General features: G+C 42.2%; 1 protein-coding gene across 3 annotated transcripts in view; it reads right to left on the bottom strand.

Moving 5' to 3' along the window:
- Positions 1–18,048, bottom strand: part of myot (myotilin) — a 32,062-nt gene that overhangs the window by 2,212 nt on the left and 11,802 nt on the right. For all 3 annotated transcript variants that reach the window (XM_044126195.1, XM_044126196.1, XM_044126194.1), the window contains exons 9-17: positions 7,203–7,416; positions 6,228–7,129; positions 5,265–5,415; positions 4,743–4,844; positions 2,700–2,737; positions 1,447–1,585; positions 1,148–1,355; positions 888–1,053; positions 669–802 (exon numbers count right to left, since the gene is read on the bottom strand). In XM_044126195.1, the coding sequence (XP_043982130.1) occupies positions 669–802; positions 888–1,053; positions 1,148–1,355; positions 1,447–1,585; positions 2,700–2,737; positions 4,743–4,844; positions 5,265–5,415; positions 6,228–7,129; positions 7,203–7,416 (2,054 nt within the window). The remainder of the gene's footprint in view (positions 1–668; positions 803–887; positions 1,054–1,147; positions 1,356–1,446; positions 1,586–2,699; positions 2,738–4,742; positions 4,845–5,264; positions 5,416–6,227; positions 7,130–7,202; positions 7,417–18,048) is intronic.

Genomic DNA, 18,048 nt, shown 5'->3' with positions numbered 1-18,048 from the left:
ATTGTATTTTTATTCTGGTAATGTTAAGACTTCCTCCTCTACAATACGACTATTCTAATGATTAAAAGATCAATAAATCTTGTCTTAACATTCTGTGGTAATCTGGTATGGTGCATTCTATGGCCAGAAGAAAATGCGATTTCTGAGTTTCTCATAGCCAGTTGCTCAGAATCATCCGTCATTTTGTACAAAACAATGATGTAGCCTTCCCTCTGTGTGTGTGTGTGTGTGTGTGTGTGTGTGTGTGTGTGTGTGTAACTGAACTCAATGAGCCACCAGCCTGTTAAACTCACTTTCTACTTGTGCCGGTGAGCCGTTGTGTTTGTGGGAACATGGAGCGCTCCACAGAACAGATGCTGTCATTTGATAGAGCAGAAACCCAATAGAGAAGCTGCACTTTCATCTAGTGAGCCTTCCTCATCGTCCACTGCAGTGATGCGTTCGGATGTAAACCGAACAGCTCGCTGCCTCGCCAGTTCAGAGTTTCTGCTCGATCTCATGACAGAGTTCTGGAGGACAGCAGATGGAGAATGTGTGCTCAGGGCTACCATGAATCCAGCTCTGTTTGATTTTACAGCTTTGCCTCTATGGTAACCTGCAGCGTATCTCCTGCAACAGACGGCTCTGATCTTTCAGGAACATTTGCATAGGAAGGTGAACACACTTACTCCCAACGTCCAGCCTGGCGTTGCATGTAGACATGCCGGCTTCGTTAATGGCCGACAGCGTGTACCAGCCGGAGTCGGACTTAGTCACTCTATCAATCAGCAGGCACTGGCGACCCGAGCCGTCCTGGTACAGACTAGAGAAACAAACCAACATGTGCACCAGATGTGAAGCCTGTTTATTTTCACCGGAAGGTGTAAAATGAGTGGCTAGCATTTCACCTCATTCTGTTGGGGTCGATGCGCAGCATGTCTTTGTCCTTTTTCCAGAAAAGCTGTGGAGGTGGAGAAGCCTCGACTTTACACTCTAACCGGACGGTGTCTCCTTCCAGAGCTCTGCTGCTCAGCATCTTTTGGACAAAGGTGGGAGGGCGGAGGGCTTCCTGAGCTGCAAATCAAACATTTTTTACTTCCAACTCCAGTCAATCCAACACCTTTGTCTTTTTATTTTACATTTTCAACATATGCCATCAGATTTATACCTATGACGTCCAGCCTCATGGTAAACCTGCTCTCTCCAGCTCGGTTCTTGGCCACACACTCGTACACACCGGCATGATGCACCGTGACAATCTCTATGATGAACGAATGCATCCCTTTCTCACACACCAGCATCTTATGGTAGTCGTCTGGGCGGATGGCCTTGTCGTCCAGGTACCAGGAGATGTCTGGGGCCGGGAGCCCGCTGACCTGCATCCGTACAGAAGAAGCCGACATTTCCCACTCTGCGACGGCTTCCTGGGAAATCTGGACAATTAAACAAAAGGTGCGAGTGGATCACCTTGAAGTCGATCCTGCAGAAGCGTCCCTCTTCCACTGTGAGGTCTGGGGGGATCTGAAGGAAGCGAGGAGCGAAACATTTCTCCTGGATCGCTGATCCCTCGTTAGTCCTCTCATCTGTCCCGGAGTGGTGCCTCCCCCTGACAGGGATCAGACTTCATCATTTCACTCTCAATGACTCCATGTTACTCTTAATCAACTGCACCCACACAAACGTATACGAAAGCAGAATATTTGGTTCTGGTACATGGAGGCTGTGTTTTCATTAACCATAAAAGTGCACAACTTGAAATTCTGAAAATAAATTCACTGAATGGAAACATGTCAATTTTGAAAAAAGCTTTTCAATCAAATGTTTTGGCACCAGCACGAGTCAGTGGTATTGAAATAAATTAACTTTGCAAAACAGCAAAGGAAACACTTTAGTATCGTCACATGAGTCACGTGATCAACAACTGGATGTGACTAAAGGCAAAAATGGTGGACGACGAAGACAGGAAGTAGGAGGAGCATGATTTATTTATTTTTTTGGACGACGTGCAGCTGGCGCCATCAGAGCTCACACACTGTCACACAGTTCATAAAGTTGAGTGAATCCATAGTTCTTCTATAAAATGGCCGACTTCTTCCCCAAACTGCTGCCTACATGGTCGCTCACAAGGAGGCGTGGCTTGTTGCTACTGAACAATAAGCCAACGTCTCCTCTGATTGGCTGACAGATGATCGCTAGAGCCAGAGCTGAGTTATGAATATAATGTCAGGAAGCTGTTTACATCCGTCACTGCCATGATTTTAATGGCTTATCTAGTGAACAAACTAATTCAGGTGTGACTTTAATTGTGTTTCTTACTCAAAAAATAAAAAATAAAAAAATAACCCCACTGCAATTCTGAAATTGTGTTTTTGACATTAGCAGAATATTGACAAAGATCTGAGCAAATTTGTGATGGAGACATCTGTCTCTCTTTTTGAATATTATTTGAAACTAGGACAAATGTCCCATAAGGTTGGAGAAATCTTGAAATTCCAGCTGAATCTTTGTTTCAAGACACTTCCTGAGCACATGAAGCAATGTGTTGCACTAAACAGAAGCATCTCAGCTTAATTATTAAAGTGATCGTCATGTTTCATCCGCATGTTTTCCACAAGACTAACCTTTACAGCTGCACACAGTAAACACTGGCCTGCTCCCGCATTCAAACTCCCAATGTGGAAGCAGAATAAAAGCAGTACTCATGTGTGAATCATGCTCACCACAGTCCACCTGTTCGTCTTCCTTCTGGAGACTCTGACTGCAACAGACAACAGGGGAGGAATTACAGCTTTGAAAAGTCACCACAGTGCAGAGCAGGACTAATGCCAGGAGGGGAGCTGAGAGTGTGTGGATGTTTGGACACAACAGGACTGTGTCACCAGTGGAGGGGACCCGGTCTCAGAACGCTGGATCAAAATAACTTCTGACTAACCTAGCTGGACGTGAAGGATGTGCATTTGAGAGTGTGTGGACATGCCTGCTTTGGGATTGTGTGTGAGCTTATGACGGGAGAGAAAGGATGGTGTAAAGCCCAGAGAGCGAGGGGGTTTGGAGGCAGTGTGGTTATAATGACAGCAGCTCACTGGCTCTGTCAGCTTGTTTAGAGGCCCTGAGAGGGAAACGGGCTTCCCTGCAGCCTTTCAAACCATGATGGCTACATTAGTGTCGACTCTCCCAAAACCAACAGGAACAAATGGACTGAAGTTTTCATGGCCTTCAGCAAATATTCATTTAAAAAGTGGTATCTAAAAAGTGTGCCACGCACATGTATTCAAAGATTAAATATTTTGTAGGAACATCTTTTTCTAAGTTAGAGCTGCAAGTCTTTAAATTAAAACAAACCCAGCACAAACTCTCAGTGTGTTGTAAGCCTGGCAGGCCACCAGGCTTTACAGGAAAAATATTGCTTTTTTACTTATTATAGTGGTTTTTTTAGACACCAGTAGCAGGGATGGCAAAGACGGGTTAAAGAGTCTCTTACAGAGTTGGTTAAAGCCCAGTGCCAACATACATGGTCACTGTGTGAACTCACAGGCAGCCTGAGGTCAGGGGTCATTTTTTAATTCACCTGAACAACGCAACCACTTCCTATCTTTTATGATCAAATGCCAACAACTTTAATTAGGATGGAACAACTCAAGTACAAAATATATTTAATTTTAATGGTTTTTTGGAGACTTTATAGTTGGTGTTTAGGTATTTTTAATGCCTTCTAATAACAGTCAAATGATTACATTTAATGTCAGCTTTAAACTTGTTCTAACTCAGCGCTTCTCAATTCCAGTCCTCAGGTCCCCCTGCTCTGCATGTTTTAGATGTACCTCTACTCCAGAGCAGCTCATTCAAATGATTGCATGACCAAGTACTGCAGAAGCCTGTTAATCACCCACATATTCAATCCAAGTGTGTGGTAGAAGGGAAACACCTAAAACATGCAGGGCAGGGGGGCCTGAGGGCTGGAATTGAGAAAAGCTGTTCTAACTCAACGTGGTGGGCCGCTGGGCTTGGCAGGTTTTCTGGGGAAAATCCTGAAACAACCCAGACAAGTCAGGAGTTCAGTGACTCGTCGTAGGATTGCATGTCTGAGTCAGATGTTTTCTACCAAAACTCCAGGTGTTGTGGATGTCAACCAAGCTGTAGCACTATAACCAACAGGAAAAGTCAACTGCAACCTAAAGAGGGCAGCACTAAGACGATATTGCAAAACTAAACAAATTTACAAGAAAATGTCTAAATTTCCCCAGACACATAGAGATGGCACATTTCAGAACTTAACAGTTTATCTTTAAGGGTTTGTCTTTACCACATCTAAAAGCTAAAGTGTTTGGCCATTCGTTGCATGCAGCAAAGTTTCCTAAACGTTGGATACACATTTATCAAGGATTTAGTTCTGAACTTAGGCTAGACAAACATGATTGCAGCTCTGACTGTGTGATTAGGATTAGGATAATCTGCTGGAAACTCAACCTCCGGCCTAGTGTCCAAACTTCACAAAGATGGATTACGCTTACTAACTTCTTAAAGTAATGCACTGCACTGGATTTTATCTACAGCTGTTGATTTAAAGATGCACATCACACTTTAGATTTTTTTATTTTTCATGTACTTCTAACTTATAGTTCTCCCATCCCATCCTGACAACACACTCCTTTGTGTTGGTCTGTTACATGTTAGTGATGAACTGTGGACAAGTTCGAATGTTTGTACATCAGTAATATTATGGGTTCTTGATGCTTTCCTTACTAAACAGAGAACCATAGTACCTGGTCAAGCTGTAGGTCAGAGAAATTGTCTTGGTCCGACATATACGTGGCATTGTCTGGACCCAGCAGCCTGCGAGCCATTCGCTCCTCATACGACAGTTTCTGGCAAGAAAGAAAAGTATTCTTATTAAACAAAGAGGAAGCAATGTGTGAGGAGAGTGGCTCAAAACTTGAGTTTAAAGTAGTTTCTCCAAGTCAAGGCAGCAGAAGAGCCTTCAAAAGCTGATTGGAGTTGGGTAGAAAGCAATCAGTAAAGCTTTGATGTAATGTTGGTGAGAAAACTGCAGTTCATTTTCCACAGGATAAAATGAAACCTGTACAGCTGTTTTTATGAATCAATCAATTTGTTTACATATACGCCAACAAAAAGAAAGAAAATACACCCTTAGTAAGGCAAGCAAAATGCTTAGATGCTTTGTTTGGCAAGCAGTTTTTGATGGCTGTAATTAGTTTGTGTTTATTTTACAATAGGAAGTGTTTTCTTTTTATGCAGCACTTGTTCCTGTAGTCCATCAGTCACACCTGGCTGTGTCTCCTCCTGGCTTCCTTAGAGCGAAGCTTCTTCTCCAGATCCTGAATCAAGGCGTCCTTAGAGCCCTGGATGTCTTCGTCTGTGGAGCGGGAGGAGGACGGCCGAGGAGCTACGGATTTCTTCAAGATGGGCTTAGGAAGGCTGAAAGGAGCAGCGAGAGAAGAGAACAGATAGCGATAAGAAGAAATGTTTAGAGACGGAAAATTAAAATAAAATCTCACTTTCCAAAAGTATTCCTACCCCTTTTTGGTCATATTTTGTAAGACAAACTTTTGTGTCTCTTACTAGGATTTTATGCCGTAGATGAACCCAGAATAAGCCTGTTTTTGTGTAGCACTTTATCAAGTCCAGTTCAAAAAATAAAAAGGAAGGAGGGTGAGGTGACCTGCCCAAAGACGGCAGCAGACGGGTGAAATGGGGGTTCAAACCGGCCAGCAGTCCACTGCTTACAGGATCAACTACATCCTGAGCCACCGTCACACTGATGGTGGAATCAGCTGCTTATAAAAACCAATGAGGTCATAGGTCAGGAAAAGAGGTTCTGATTAATGGTTCCAAACCGTGTCCTGGTCAGCTCCGATAAAGTTTTTAAACGACTGTGAAAACCTAAAACAAATACGGTGGGCGCGTTTCATCAGCCTTATTTACCACAACCCAAGAAGTCCTTCCATAAATACACAAAGCATTAATCAGAGAGATCTCCATGGTAGGAGGAGCTGCAGAGATCTACTGCTCATGTGGAAGAATGTGGATTTATTTACTCCACAAATCTGGAGTTTAATGAAAGAGAGGAAAGAATTAAACTATTCTTTAAAGGATTTGGCTTGCAGTGTGTTAAGTTTGCTCATAATGCGTCCCTGAATTTTTTTTAAGATACTTTCAATGTAATGTTACACAAGCTGTGCGTTTTATAAACATCAGGCCTCTGAACGAGAAAGTGCATTTAGACTCACGTGTTCGGCGTCCCCTTGTAGCCGGCAGGCAGGGAGACCATGCTGGGCTGAACCCTGCTCTGGTTGTTCATCTGGGGGAGGGAGGATGAGGAAGGACCGCGAGGGAAGGAGGGAGACACTGGGAGGGGCTGCTGAGGAAGGGACGATGTGGAAGCAGAGGTCCTCATAGGCAGGAGGGGACTGGAGGGCGCCAGCGGGGAGCAGGAAGGGGAGGTGGAGGCGTGGGGGAGGCTGGAGCTGGGAGACAGTTTGGAGGAGAACGAGGAGGACGGGGAGGGCAGGACAGAGCAGAGGTAGGCAGCAGAAGCAGACAGGGAGTCCTGGTTGGCGGGCAGGCTGGCACTGCCGAGGCCAGAGGCGCTGGGGACCCTGGGGGTGAGGGTGATGGTGGAGCGCATGGTGGCGCGGGGCAGCGAGGAGGAGGAGGTAGAGGGAGGGAGCAGGGAGGTGCTGGAAGAAAAAGGAGGCGCAGCAGAGGAGGCTGTGGTGGATGTAGGAGAGTTGAGGCTGGATGAGGAGGGGGAGGACTTGGCGGTTCCGTTGGCCTGCATCTGGATCTGACCGTGGGCCACTGACCTGGTCTGGTTCTGATTCAGGCTTAGCGACTGGAACTGGGACTGAGTCTGGGACACAGACTTGGACTGAGCTTGAGAAAACGACTGAGTGTGACTGGCCTTCATCTGGGCCTCTGTGACGTTTGCACTGCTCTGGGTACTGCTGAGGTTCTGCTGGTTCTGCTGGTTCTCCTGGGCTTCCCTCAGCACGCTCTCATAGCTGGGCGCCTGGAAGGCCGCCTGCGACTGGATGAAGTGCCTCGGCCGCTCATAGTTGAAGGCGCTGGGCGGGAAGGCGCCGGGGGTGAAGGAGGGCAGGTCCGACAGGTTCATGTTGTTCCCTCCTGACTGGGAGAAAACGGGACGTTTAATCTCACAGGATGACAGATTAAACAGCAGATTATCGGCCACTCAAACTTACCGTGAAGCTCAGCTTGCTTGGCGTGAACAGCTTGGGCGTTTGGGTTTTCTCCTTGACCTGTGCTGGCGGTGAGGGTGGAGGAGGGGGGCTCGGCGTGCAGACCCTGACAGGAACGTCTGGTGACCTTTGACCCTCTGAGCTCAGAGCACTTTCCTCCTCGCTGCGACCTAAGGGCTCCTCGATGGAGCGGCTGGCGGGTTCAGGGTCAGGGAGACTAAACAAGAGACAGACAGGAGGGAAATGTAGATTAAAGGTCTGAAATGGAGCTGCAGAGTATTTATTGAATCGTTTATCTGATTTACAGTCATCATAATAAATACCAATTAATGATGTTTAAAACCACCCAAAGTGTATTATTGTCAGGATTCATAGCTGAACTATTCTCTCCAGTGTTCAATAAAATCACCAATAAATGTGAAAACAGTTACTGAGTGCAGCTTTGTGATGCAAACTACACTTCTTCATGTGAGAAGTGCATTGCACATGGTAATGTTATTCAAGATCTTTATTATTATTATTATTATTATGTGATTGCTGTGACAAAGTGGCAACACTAAAGTTGACTACAAAAGATGTAATAATTAGTTCTTATTTTCATCATTAACATATCATGAATTGATGAAGTTCATATCGCCCACCTTTAGTTTGAAAGGAAAATAAAAGAAGCCTCAGTTTAAAAAAAAAAAAAAAAGAAAATTGATGGGTCAAAGTTAAACAAAGTAATGATTTCATATTTAAAGAAAAACCAGAGTCAATTATTAAAATAAATAAATAAAGTTTGGCTCAGCAAACGTAAACAATCAGAGTTAATAGTTGTTGAAATTAAAGGCCTGTTAAAGGTTTTACAGTGCTGACTGGTGAGTAGCAGATAGGAGGTTCTGCTCCCGTTTCAGCCCAGTCAGCCGGTTTCCTCCTCTAATACCAGCATGTCTGCTCCTCTACTTTTCTACTGGGAAAGAAAGAATGCCGTTGCCATGACTGCCACGCAGTTGCCCTGCGCAGCGGAATAACGACAATAGCAGTCGTTCTCTCTCTCACACTGTGGTTCAGAGCTGGGTCCAGTCTCACAAGGTTTGAGCCGACCCAGACTCTGAACAGGTTCAGTCACATTTTCATACTGCAGATTGACAACTCGACTGTATAAATCCCACACCAACAACAGACCTTGGCTTTAAGTATCTGGAGAAATCATGAAGTTATTATAGTCCAATGATTACATAACTAAAACACTGTCTTACTGTGTTGTTTATGCATTCAGGGGTCAAAACAATTCCAGAAAAATCAGAACAAGCTGTTCTTTGAGAAAAATAAATACAAGCACAATTTTGAAATTTATTTTTTCCCCCAATATTTTCTTCAGTTATAAAAAGCTTACAGAATGAGTGCAACATGAAGGGCACTATTGTTAATTTGAGATTGAAACGATCACCAGTTTGAAGATGAAAACTTTCACCGTGCCTAAAAGTGTGAAGTTTTCTAAATATTAGAAAACTTATTTTACAAGAATTATGTCATATTATTAGATGTCAAATATTAGCAGAATAAAAACATATCTGGGAAAAAATGATGTAAAATTACAAGAAAAAGTATGTTTTAATGAGGAAAAAAAAACTTGAATAGAGTTATCAATACATGATCAGCTTTTACATTCTTCTTTAAAATCATCCCTTTCAAAGTTTCAAGATCCTGCTGCTGATAATTAGCAGTTTAGGCATTACAATGTTCATTTTATTACTTAAAAATGAACTGATTTATTTACTTTTATTTGTATTTTTATTTTTATTGTATAAGTGACTGAATGAAAATCTGCACAATGTGCCAAATTATTTCTGACTAACCTTCACAATATTTGATTACTAAAATAATCACTAGGTGCAGCTCCATGTAGGAGTTATCATAAAATTACACATTTAATCTCCTACTATCGTGACTTTAATCTCCTATTTTGAGTTTATTCTCACTGTATTATAACTTTAATCCCGTGACTAAAAATGAAATTCTTATTGTACTACGAGAGTCACTTTTTTAGTGGAAATCACAACCGATAGAGAACAACTGATAGTTGGCGGTTCTCAGCATCTGTGAAAGGAAGTCAGGAGAAGCATGTAGATGGAGGCGTCCATTTAAACAGAGGCCTGCCAGCTGTTCAGTAAGGCTGCTGCTTAAAGAACGAACAGGAACGCTACGGTGAATGCGCTTCCAGCTCCTGTTTGTTATGGAGCATGCAAGGAAATGTTCCTGGTCTTTTGGACGGCTCAGAGGTAAAAATAAGGGTCTACGTTTACAAGAAATAAAAAATAAAAAAAAGAGTCTGTGCTTACGGTAAGCAAACCTATACAAAGAGTCAGAAGACTGTTTAAAATGCCTCGCTTCATTACTTTGATTTGAAATATTACCGCTCTCTCAAAAACAGTAAACTCTCCGTCATATTGCAGCATTCACAATGAATATATAAAACAATGTAAAAATTAATTAAGACAAACTAAAAATAAGCTTTTTAAAATAAATTTTTAGAGCAACAATGCTATTAAAAAAACCCAGATGAATTTACTGAGTTCTGAATGTAAAGTTGGAATCGACTACAATCAATACAGACATCACTGTACAGAAGTCAGATATTAAAAATCAGTAGCAAAACCCTGATTTTAAGAAAACATGACTACTTCAACAACAACAAAAAAAAAAAAAACGGGAACTGGGTCAACAACTGAGCCCAACAGAGTCTAAAAGAAGATGTTGGGCTTTTACAGTCAACTTTCAGGGACGACTACTTGTGAGAACATTGTTAAACGTGCTAATCTTACACTTCATTTCCTACAGATACACAAACTCTCTTAATTTTGACTACTTGTTGAATGAATACACGCCAAACTTTTGTGAGTTTAAAAAAAAAAAAAAACTAAAAAAACCACGACCATCAAAAGAAGGCGTCCCTACTTTACTCATGTGTGACGGTCTGTGCATTTGTGTGATAAAGTGGCCTAAGCTATATTCGTCTTGGTATTCGGACATCAGCTGGCAGGTGCAAACACTAAAGCGGTGACAGAGCGGCTTTAAAGCATACCAGCAAGACGGACACAAGAGCCGCACGGCATTGTGGGTTGGCCCAACGCAAATCGAATGACATCACAGAGACAAAGACGTTGATGGCACTTTGTAATCTAGAACTAGCACTGCAGACACAGACTTCATACTTTCCTATAAGGTTGACGCACTCAAGGATATTAGGTTCAGTGTTGTATAAAGTACTGAAATTTCAGAGTCAAGTAAAAGTATAGGTACCTCTCCAAAATATGACTTTGGTAAAAGTCCAAGTCACTGACTGAAATGTTACTTGAGTTAAAGTCTTAAAGTATCTGAAACAGCTTGTACTTAAGTATGGAAATTACTGTAAAAATTGATGTACTCAAGTAATATAATGAAAAGTATAAGTAAAAAGTAAAACAAGGCAAATGCAGTTTGAATGACATTTTTTATATTTTGGTAAACTTGTCAAATACACTTAAAATAATGTACACAATCAAGTGCAGGCAAAATTCAACCTGCTACTAGATATACCTGCAGGCATCCTTTAGTTAAGAAAATTAGATGCTCTACCTATACCACAAGGTTAACTTAACCTGCTTTACAACTGAACCAGCTTCTTAGTATACGGTACCCTTCAGGACAGAAAATACAAAGTATTTGTAAGTCTTAAGTTTTCCCTTCAAGTAAGGTCAGTGCTGAAAAGGAGAAAAATACATAGTACAGAAAATGCAGCCAACATAAAGAAAAAAAGCTGTTACAATTACTCTACTTCACAAACTATAGGTGCACACAACTGGTCATTATGCAAAAGAAAAAAGAATTGGAAGGGAAATGCAGCTTATTTGGCATCTGAAGAGGGAGACCTTTTTGTAAACCTACCTTAAAACGTAAAGAAAGGCAGTGCTGAAATGAGGTGTACATCTCACCAGACCCAAAACAAAAAAAAAAAAAGAAAAAAAAGATGGTACTGTTATTGCACTTCAGGCCTATTAACTAAATCTTAAACACTTTGCAAACACAAGCCCCTCATCCCATCCCTGCTACACTTTAGCCCTTGACTTTTTTTCTTCCCCTCCAAATCTCAACCTCCCTTGTGGTCATCCTTGCACAAAACCCCATTATCACTTGAAACTGTAAAACCTTCTGTTCATCTTCAAAAGCAGCTGGCTTTCAAAGTGCCTAGAATTTAGCCGTACTCTTCGTGGGCTGAACACAAGACCTGCTATGCTGAACAGCCGTTCGCATGCTGCAGATGCTGGGAGGGGCGTGTTGAGCTTGACAGACAGCTTGCAGACAGAAGGAAAGGACCTGAGCAAATCCATGTGGTCAGCTGAGCAGGACAGGTAGGCATCAAATTGTTTGGCGCCATCTTGGGTCTTTGATGCTTGCAGAGACGAGAAGAAGTCATCTTCATCCGAAGAACTCGACCTGGTTGCATCACCAGGCTGCATGGAGGGATCCTCGAGATGCTGCTTGATGTAATCAATTCCTGAAATACAGAAATATAGAAGAGTTGTAGCACTTAAACGATGCGGCTTTCTGCCATGTTGTAGCTGTAGTCTAAAGTAGTGAAATAAAGCATTTGATTTTTTTTCTGGCCTACATTAATTATTTCGTGAACCAACTAACAAGCAAATCTATTGATGCATGAACGCTTCCCAATGTGTTGACGGCATTCATGCAATCCCAAACAAGTCAGTCCCACCATCATTCTTGACTAAGCATGAGACACTTCTATGTACTTCTCATTTGGTCACCATCACATGCTTGACACCATTTAAAGCAAATCTGTTTATCATGGTCTCAGAGACAGAAAGACTACGGATTACTGGAAGCATGTCATGTGGTCTGATAACACAAAGATAAACAAATTTGTTTTAGATGGTGTCAAGTATGCGTTGGTGAAGTTAGTAAAAAGAAAAGTGTCCCACACTCACAGTAACGCCTGGTAGTGGGACTGACCTGGTTTTGAGCTGCATGAATGCAGTCAACATGCGCCATCACTACTGAAGCAGATATGTGTACTTATTAATGTATAAGCTTACCCATTTTAATGGTGGCATCGTCCTTCGTCCATGTTGTTCGGAATTTGGGAAGAAGAATTGCAGCTGCAACCAGCTCGGCATCCTTGAACATGTGCCCGAATCGGTTCTGAATTCCAGACTGTAAAGAATCAACAAGAGGCCTGCAGTACTTCAGCTGCAACTTGACTTTGTCAAGCTTAATCTGTAGCAGGTGAATTGTCGGAAGTAGCCAACCCATTTGTGCGTTGGTTTCTGCTTGCAGTATGTTAGTTGCCTGGGCGACAGGGTTCATAACAACAGCATACTCCGTGAGAAATGCGAGTTCGGCTGGGTTGAACCTGTGTTGACAAAAAAAGAAGACACATCCAGATTTTTGTTAGATGAAACCAAGGATTATAAAACTGAATAGAAAATTGACATTTTTGATAGATTTCCAGTGATTTTTGTTTATAATAGACACCGTTATTCACATTGTCATTTGTTTATCTGCAGCTGTTCTATTTTTACTTAAGAAAAAACCTTAGGCCTACTTACATTGGGACCTTCAGGTCGGTGGCAATAGCTCTTAAGGCTCCCTCTCCCTTCTCTTTACAAATCCTGAGTAGACGTTCCACGGCCATGAACAACGAGTTCCACCTCGTTTTATTTGGTCTTAGAAGTTGAAGAGAACAGACATCCTCAACCATCTCTGCTGCATGTGTGGATCTTCCACCTTTGTTCCACAGGCCATAACACTTGGCAAACGTTGCATGGTGCAGCTTCTTGTACGCATCACTGGAGTTTGCATTTGTGGAGTCTTCACTGGCAATGAGGTTTAGAATATGACACGCACAGCGTTGGTGTCTTGGCAGCTGGAATTCAAACCCATCATCTTCATGCAGCAGTGTCAATGTACTCCACATCTTCCTCAGGCACTCCAGTATCTCCATCTTCAGACTCCGCTTCAGCTCCCTCTTCATTGTTGTTTTCGTCCTCCCCAAACACTCGAAAAGCCTTCACAAAGTTTGCACCATTGTCAGTGGTTGTCCTCACAATCTTGCCTCTGATTTCAAATTCTGCGTGGATGTCATTCAACGCATTGGCCAAGAGATCAAAAGTGTGAGATCCCCTCAGCTGTCGGCATGCCAAGGCTGCGGAACATCTCTCAAGATTATTTGGGTCGATCCAGTGTGCCGTAACGCCAATGAACCCTCGCCTTCTCACTGACCAGCAATCAGTAGTGGTAGCTACGTAGTCGACCCCTTTCATTGCTTCAATCAGCGCAGCCTTCATTTCGTTAAAGCCATCTTCGATCTTGGATGTGAGCGTCACCCGTGACAGCATCTTGGCATTAGGGACAAGGTCCTTGATGAATTCTCTGAATGGCTCCTGCTCGACTACTGAGAAGGGCCGCAGCCCATGTACAACATATTTGATAATGGCCTTCTCAACACTCTTCTGAGGAGTCATGGCCAAGGTGTGAGTCAATGTGGCCTGCTTGCTGGCAGGGGTGGGTGGTCCACTGGCCCTTTTGCGCTTTGCTGTGGTCAATTCAATGTATTTCTCAACATAGTGCGGATGCTTTCTCTGAAAGACCAAAAAAAAAAATTACACACAAATTGTCCCACACATCAGTTACAAACACTAATTTTCTTAGGTTTCAACATGCAAACAAAACACACTTAATCTAGTACAATGTTATTTAAGTAAACAGGTTGGTATTGAACATTGGCCATCACGTAAACGTAGCTATTGTGGCGACTGCTAGGTCTGCTAACCTCGGCTTTGTTAAGGAAGCAGAAGCACACACAAAGTTTGTTCCAGTTTTAAAGAGTAGTACATGTTGATGGTTTGTGGTTTTGAACTTGCATGCCTTTCCTATATTCGTTAAATTTAGTCTAAATTTCTATCGCTATGGCTTCCGTCCCCCCTTGAACAGAGGAGTCTAGCTAGCCTGCTACAGTCAACATTAGGCTTAAGCTAAATACACCACGTGTGGAACTGAAACAATGCCAAACAAAGTTCATTTATACAGGTAACAATATGCTCAAGATTTCACAATAGTGCCTAGTGACCTAGCTATAGTTACTGAAATGGGAGGATTATAATCATTTTATAAGAAGTTACCTCAATGTGTTTCTTCAAGTTGGACGGGGAGTTTTTGTAAGATAAAATTTCCACATCTTTGGGCAGGCATAACATACACTTCATGCGGTACGACGAATCTTTAACACACACGAAAGAGAATATTATGCTTAAATAAGGCCATGGGCTCTCATCACCAGCTGGTGGTTCCCCTGGAGCCGTGTCCGACGTAGTTGCAGTCGTTGTGGTCTCCGTCTCCTCCTCCTTGTGGCTGCTGCTGATTGCGACACTTGCTTTGTGTTTAATGGGAGATACGAAACAGGTGTATCCTATTGGTGGTGATGAACAAGCCCAGGCAAGTAGGCTACCGACTTTGTTGCAGTCAATCAGTAGGTGGGGTCAAAACACTTGCGTTTCTCTCTCTCGTTTTTTGTAACGAGTAACTAAACCACACATTGAAAATGTATCGGAGTAAAAGTATGCAATTAAGTTCGGAAATATAGTGAAGTAAAAGTGAAAGTTATCAAAAATTTTCATACTCGAGGAAAGTATGAAGTACTCCAAAATATACTTAAGTAAAGTAGTGAAGTGTTTTTACTTCGTTACTATACAACACTGATTAGGTTGTGCACTAACTTGATCCCTGACAGCATAGTGATGTACACTGCATAATAGTTGTTTCCCCAGCTGCTGGGGGAAAATGAAAGAGAAATAATTCATTTGTCCAAGAAGACCTAATTATCCAATCATTCTGGCACCAGTTTTCTGAAATGCAGGCGTGTAGAGCACGAGAGAAGACCGTGGCTGGTTTCTGAAGGACGCCGCCGCCATGTCTGCTCTTCAGATTACATGTGAGATCATAGTTCTGGACAGCACACTCTCTGACCAACATACTTCACACCGTGAAGCCCTCCCTGGAGTTGAACATGAACCAAAGTATCAGGTCAAGTTAGAGACACATCAACTGAACTGCGTCCAGTTAGAAGGGTAAGGAAAGCATTTATTTATACCCCTCTCAGGGGTTAAATTAATTACTCTCCACTTGCTGCAGTACGTAAACTTCTCATGAGGAATTAATTTGAGATTCAACTGAATACCAAATCGTTTGCCTGTGTTATCTCAAAGACTTCACGTCTTCGAAGGAAAAGCATTTGAATGCCTGCTGTGCAAAAGAAAACAGTTACATGGGAAGTGAAAGTGATCTGACTGTGAAGCGTTAAAGCCTCAAGGTCAGGGGGCTTCTAACACTTCACCACAGCTTCCAGCTCATGTCATTTAGCTGCAACGTCACTGATGCAAACACACACACAAAAAAAACTATTGGGAAAGTTTTGGGTGCCCCTGCACAGTGACGTCACGAGCAGCTGAGTAGAAAAGGACCAGCACTGGGAGGATTCATGGTTCTAATACCGAGACTGTGTGAGTGTGAGATTAAAGAGAAATGGCAACATGTCGGAACTGGAACCAGCTTCAATTAACCTAGAGTACTTAATTATCCCGTCAGCGTTTTCTGAAACAGACATTTTTTTCCCTCCCTTTCACGCGCTCGAAACATACAAACATAGATTAGCTTATTTTTGGAGCGCGTAACATTTATTTATTTAGTTGGGGGAAAAAACCCCAATAACATTCAGGTAAAAAAGTTAAGCTGTCTAAACTTCAAAATGCACCGTGGAGCTGACACCTTCACTCAAACACACTGACATGAACAGAGTTAAAGCAGAACCGTGTGAAAACGCTCTCAGCAGCAACAAGGCTGGTGTTCTTACCTCTTACCTCGGCTCTAATGGCCGAATGGAAGCAGCCCTTTCGCCGAAGTGACACTACTAAACTCAGCTGGAGCAAGCTCAGCGAGGCTGGCTAGACCGCGACAGGTGACAAGGCGCGCTCACGTACGGCGCGCGCTGGTCCAGCTCATTAACAGCTCGTGAGCTCGTTCGTGTTACCATGGTTACTAACTTGTTTTACGATACATAGAAAGTGTTTTATTAATCTTTAGCGGATTTCAGTTTTGACAAAGATGATGAACATAAGACATATATAATTTGGAAACCCACAACAACACATAAATACAAAACAAATCTGGAGAAAACTAGACTCGCGTGTGTTATTTATTTTTATTCTTGGGAATTTGCCGTGTGTTTAAATCGCCGCCAGCATGGAAACAATGGATGGACGCGGTGTGGGCTGTAACCTAGGCAATTACGCTTCAATTACATGCAAAGGTCATGTGAGAGATCTATGGTTTTGTTAACACATTGGACACCTTCTGAGCCATGAATTGTGACTGAAACGGCGTATATCAATTTGCACTAACTGGCAGGATTGCTTCCTAATTGCTGAGTGATTTCAGCTGGTGTCAAGGCTTTGCGCATGTTTATGTCACACATAACCAAATTTATGTTCAATACTTAATTGTAATACCTGATGTATCAATAATATTATGTTTTTGTACCCTTGTACAATAAAACTAAGCAGTTAAGAATATGGCTGCTCAAAGTGAGCCGCTGGAAGTTTAAATTCTGTAAAGAACAGTTCTTCTCTCCACTGTTGCTCCATGGTTGGTTTGATTGATTGATTGATTGATTGATTGATTGCTGCAAAGTTGACTATAAACTGATACTTGCTTGTTCAGTTCAAAGAATTGATAAAAACTCAATCTGATTGTGTTGCTTCAAAATTGCAAATGAATTGGAGTCTGTATGATTGAACCAAATGGACAATATATGTCTGTTTATAAATGTGTTGGTTTTTTTTCCTTTGTAAATTTCCTTCACACAGCTTTTTGTGTAAATTGGTGCCCTGTGAATAAACTGAACCGAATCTTCCTTTATTAGTTACCCTGCAAAGCAAGTTGACTTCAAATGAAATTATCTTGGCAATAGCAGAGTGTTGACGTATTAAACTAATTCATCATTTCCTAAGTTGATATAAAGAGCCACAACCTAACAAGTTCTTATGTATGTGAGGATTTAATTTAAACTTTTGTAAATAAGTACAAAAAAAATAATAATAAAAGCGCAAAACATTTACAGACACAACACCTGAATGTGTTTGTGGCTATATCTGATGATTTTGATCTCTCTCCCATAACAATTCAACACTGTGTCAGCTCCTCTAATGAAAGAAAACACGACCAGTGTTGGATCAGTTTCATGCGCATCACAAGGATCCATAAATCTCCAAAGCAAAGACCTCGTCTTGGGAAATCAGATCACAATTTTATTTTCTTCTACTCGGAATATAATCCCACTGTAAAATGTAATGAAAGAAGTGTGAGACGGTTTTCAGAGGAAGCTGCAGAAGTCCTGGAGTGTTGCTCCGAGGCTACAGGCTGGGATGCTCTGTGCCGGCCGCGTGGAGAGGACATCAACGCCGCGACTGAGGCTGCGACCCACGTTGAACTACTGTGAACCACCAGAACAGTAATATGCCTCACTTATAACACAAGAGTCTTTAAGGAATTATGAGGGAGTATACAGAAGCAACTCAAAGTCGAAAATAGAGCCAACAAGGAAGCGTACAGAAAGAATCTGTGTAGTGAACATTTACAACACTGTATATCAGGATGGTGTCAGCACTCAAAGCCCTTATGGAGAGCAGCAATATGGGATGTTGCAGGGCCTCTTCCACTTTTTGAATAATTGCTTTTACCGTTTTGTGCACAGAAACTAAAAAAATACAATAAAAATACAGTACTCATTGGGAACATTCCAGAAATGCAATACTTA

This window comes from Gambusia affinis, linkage group LG09 (genome assembly GCF_019740435.1).
Source record: "Gambusia affinis linkage group LG09, SWU_Gaff_1.0, whole genome shotgun sequence".
NCBI lineage: Eukaryota > Metazoa > Chordata > Actinopteri > Cyprinodontiformes > Poeciliidae > Gambusia > Gambusia affinis.
Note: the sequence above shows the minus strand (reverse complement) of the source record. Positions and strands in the feature narration are given on the sequence as shown.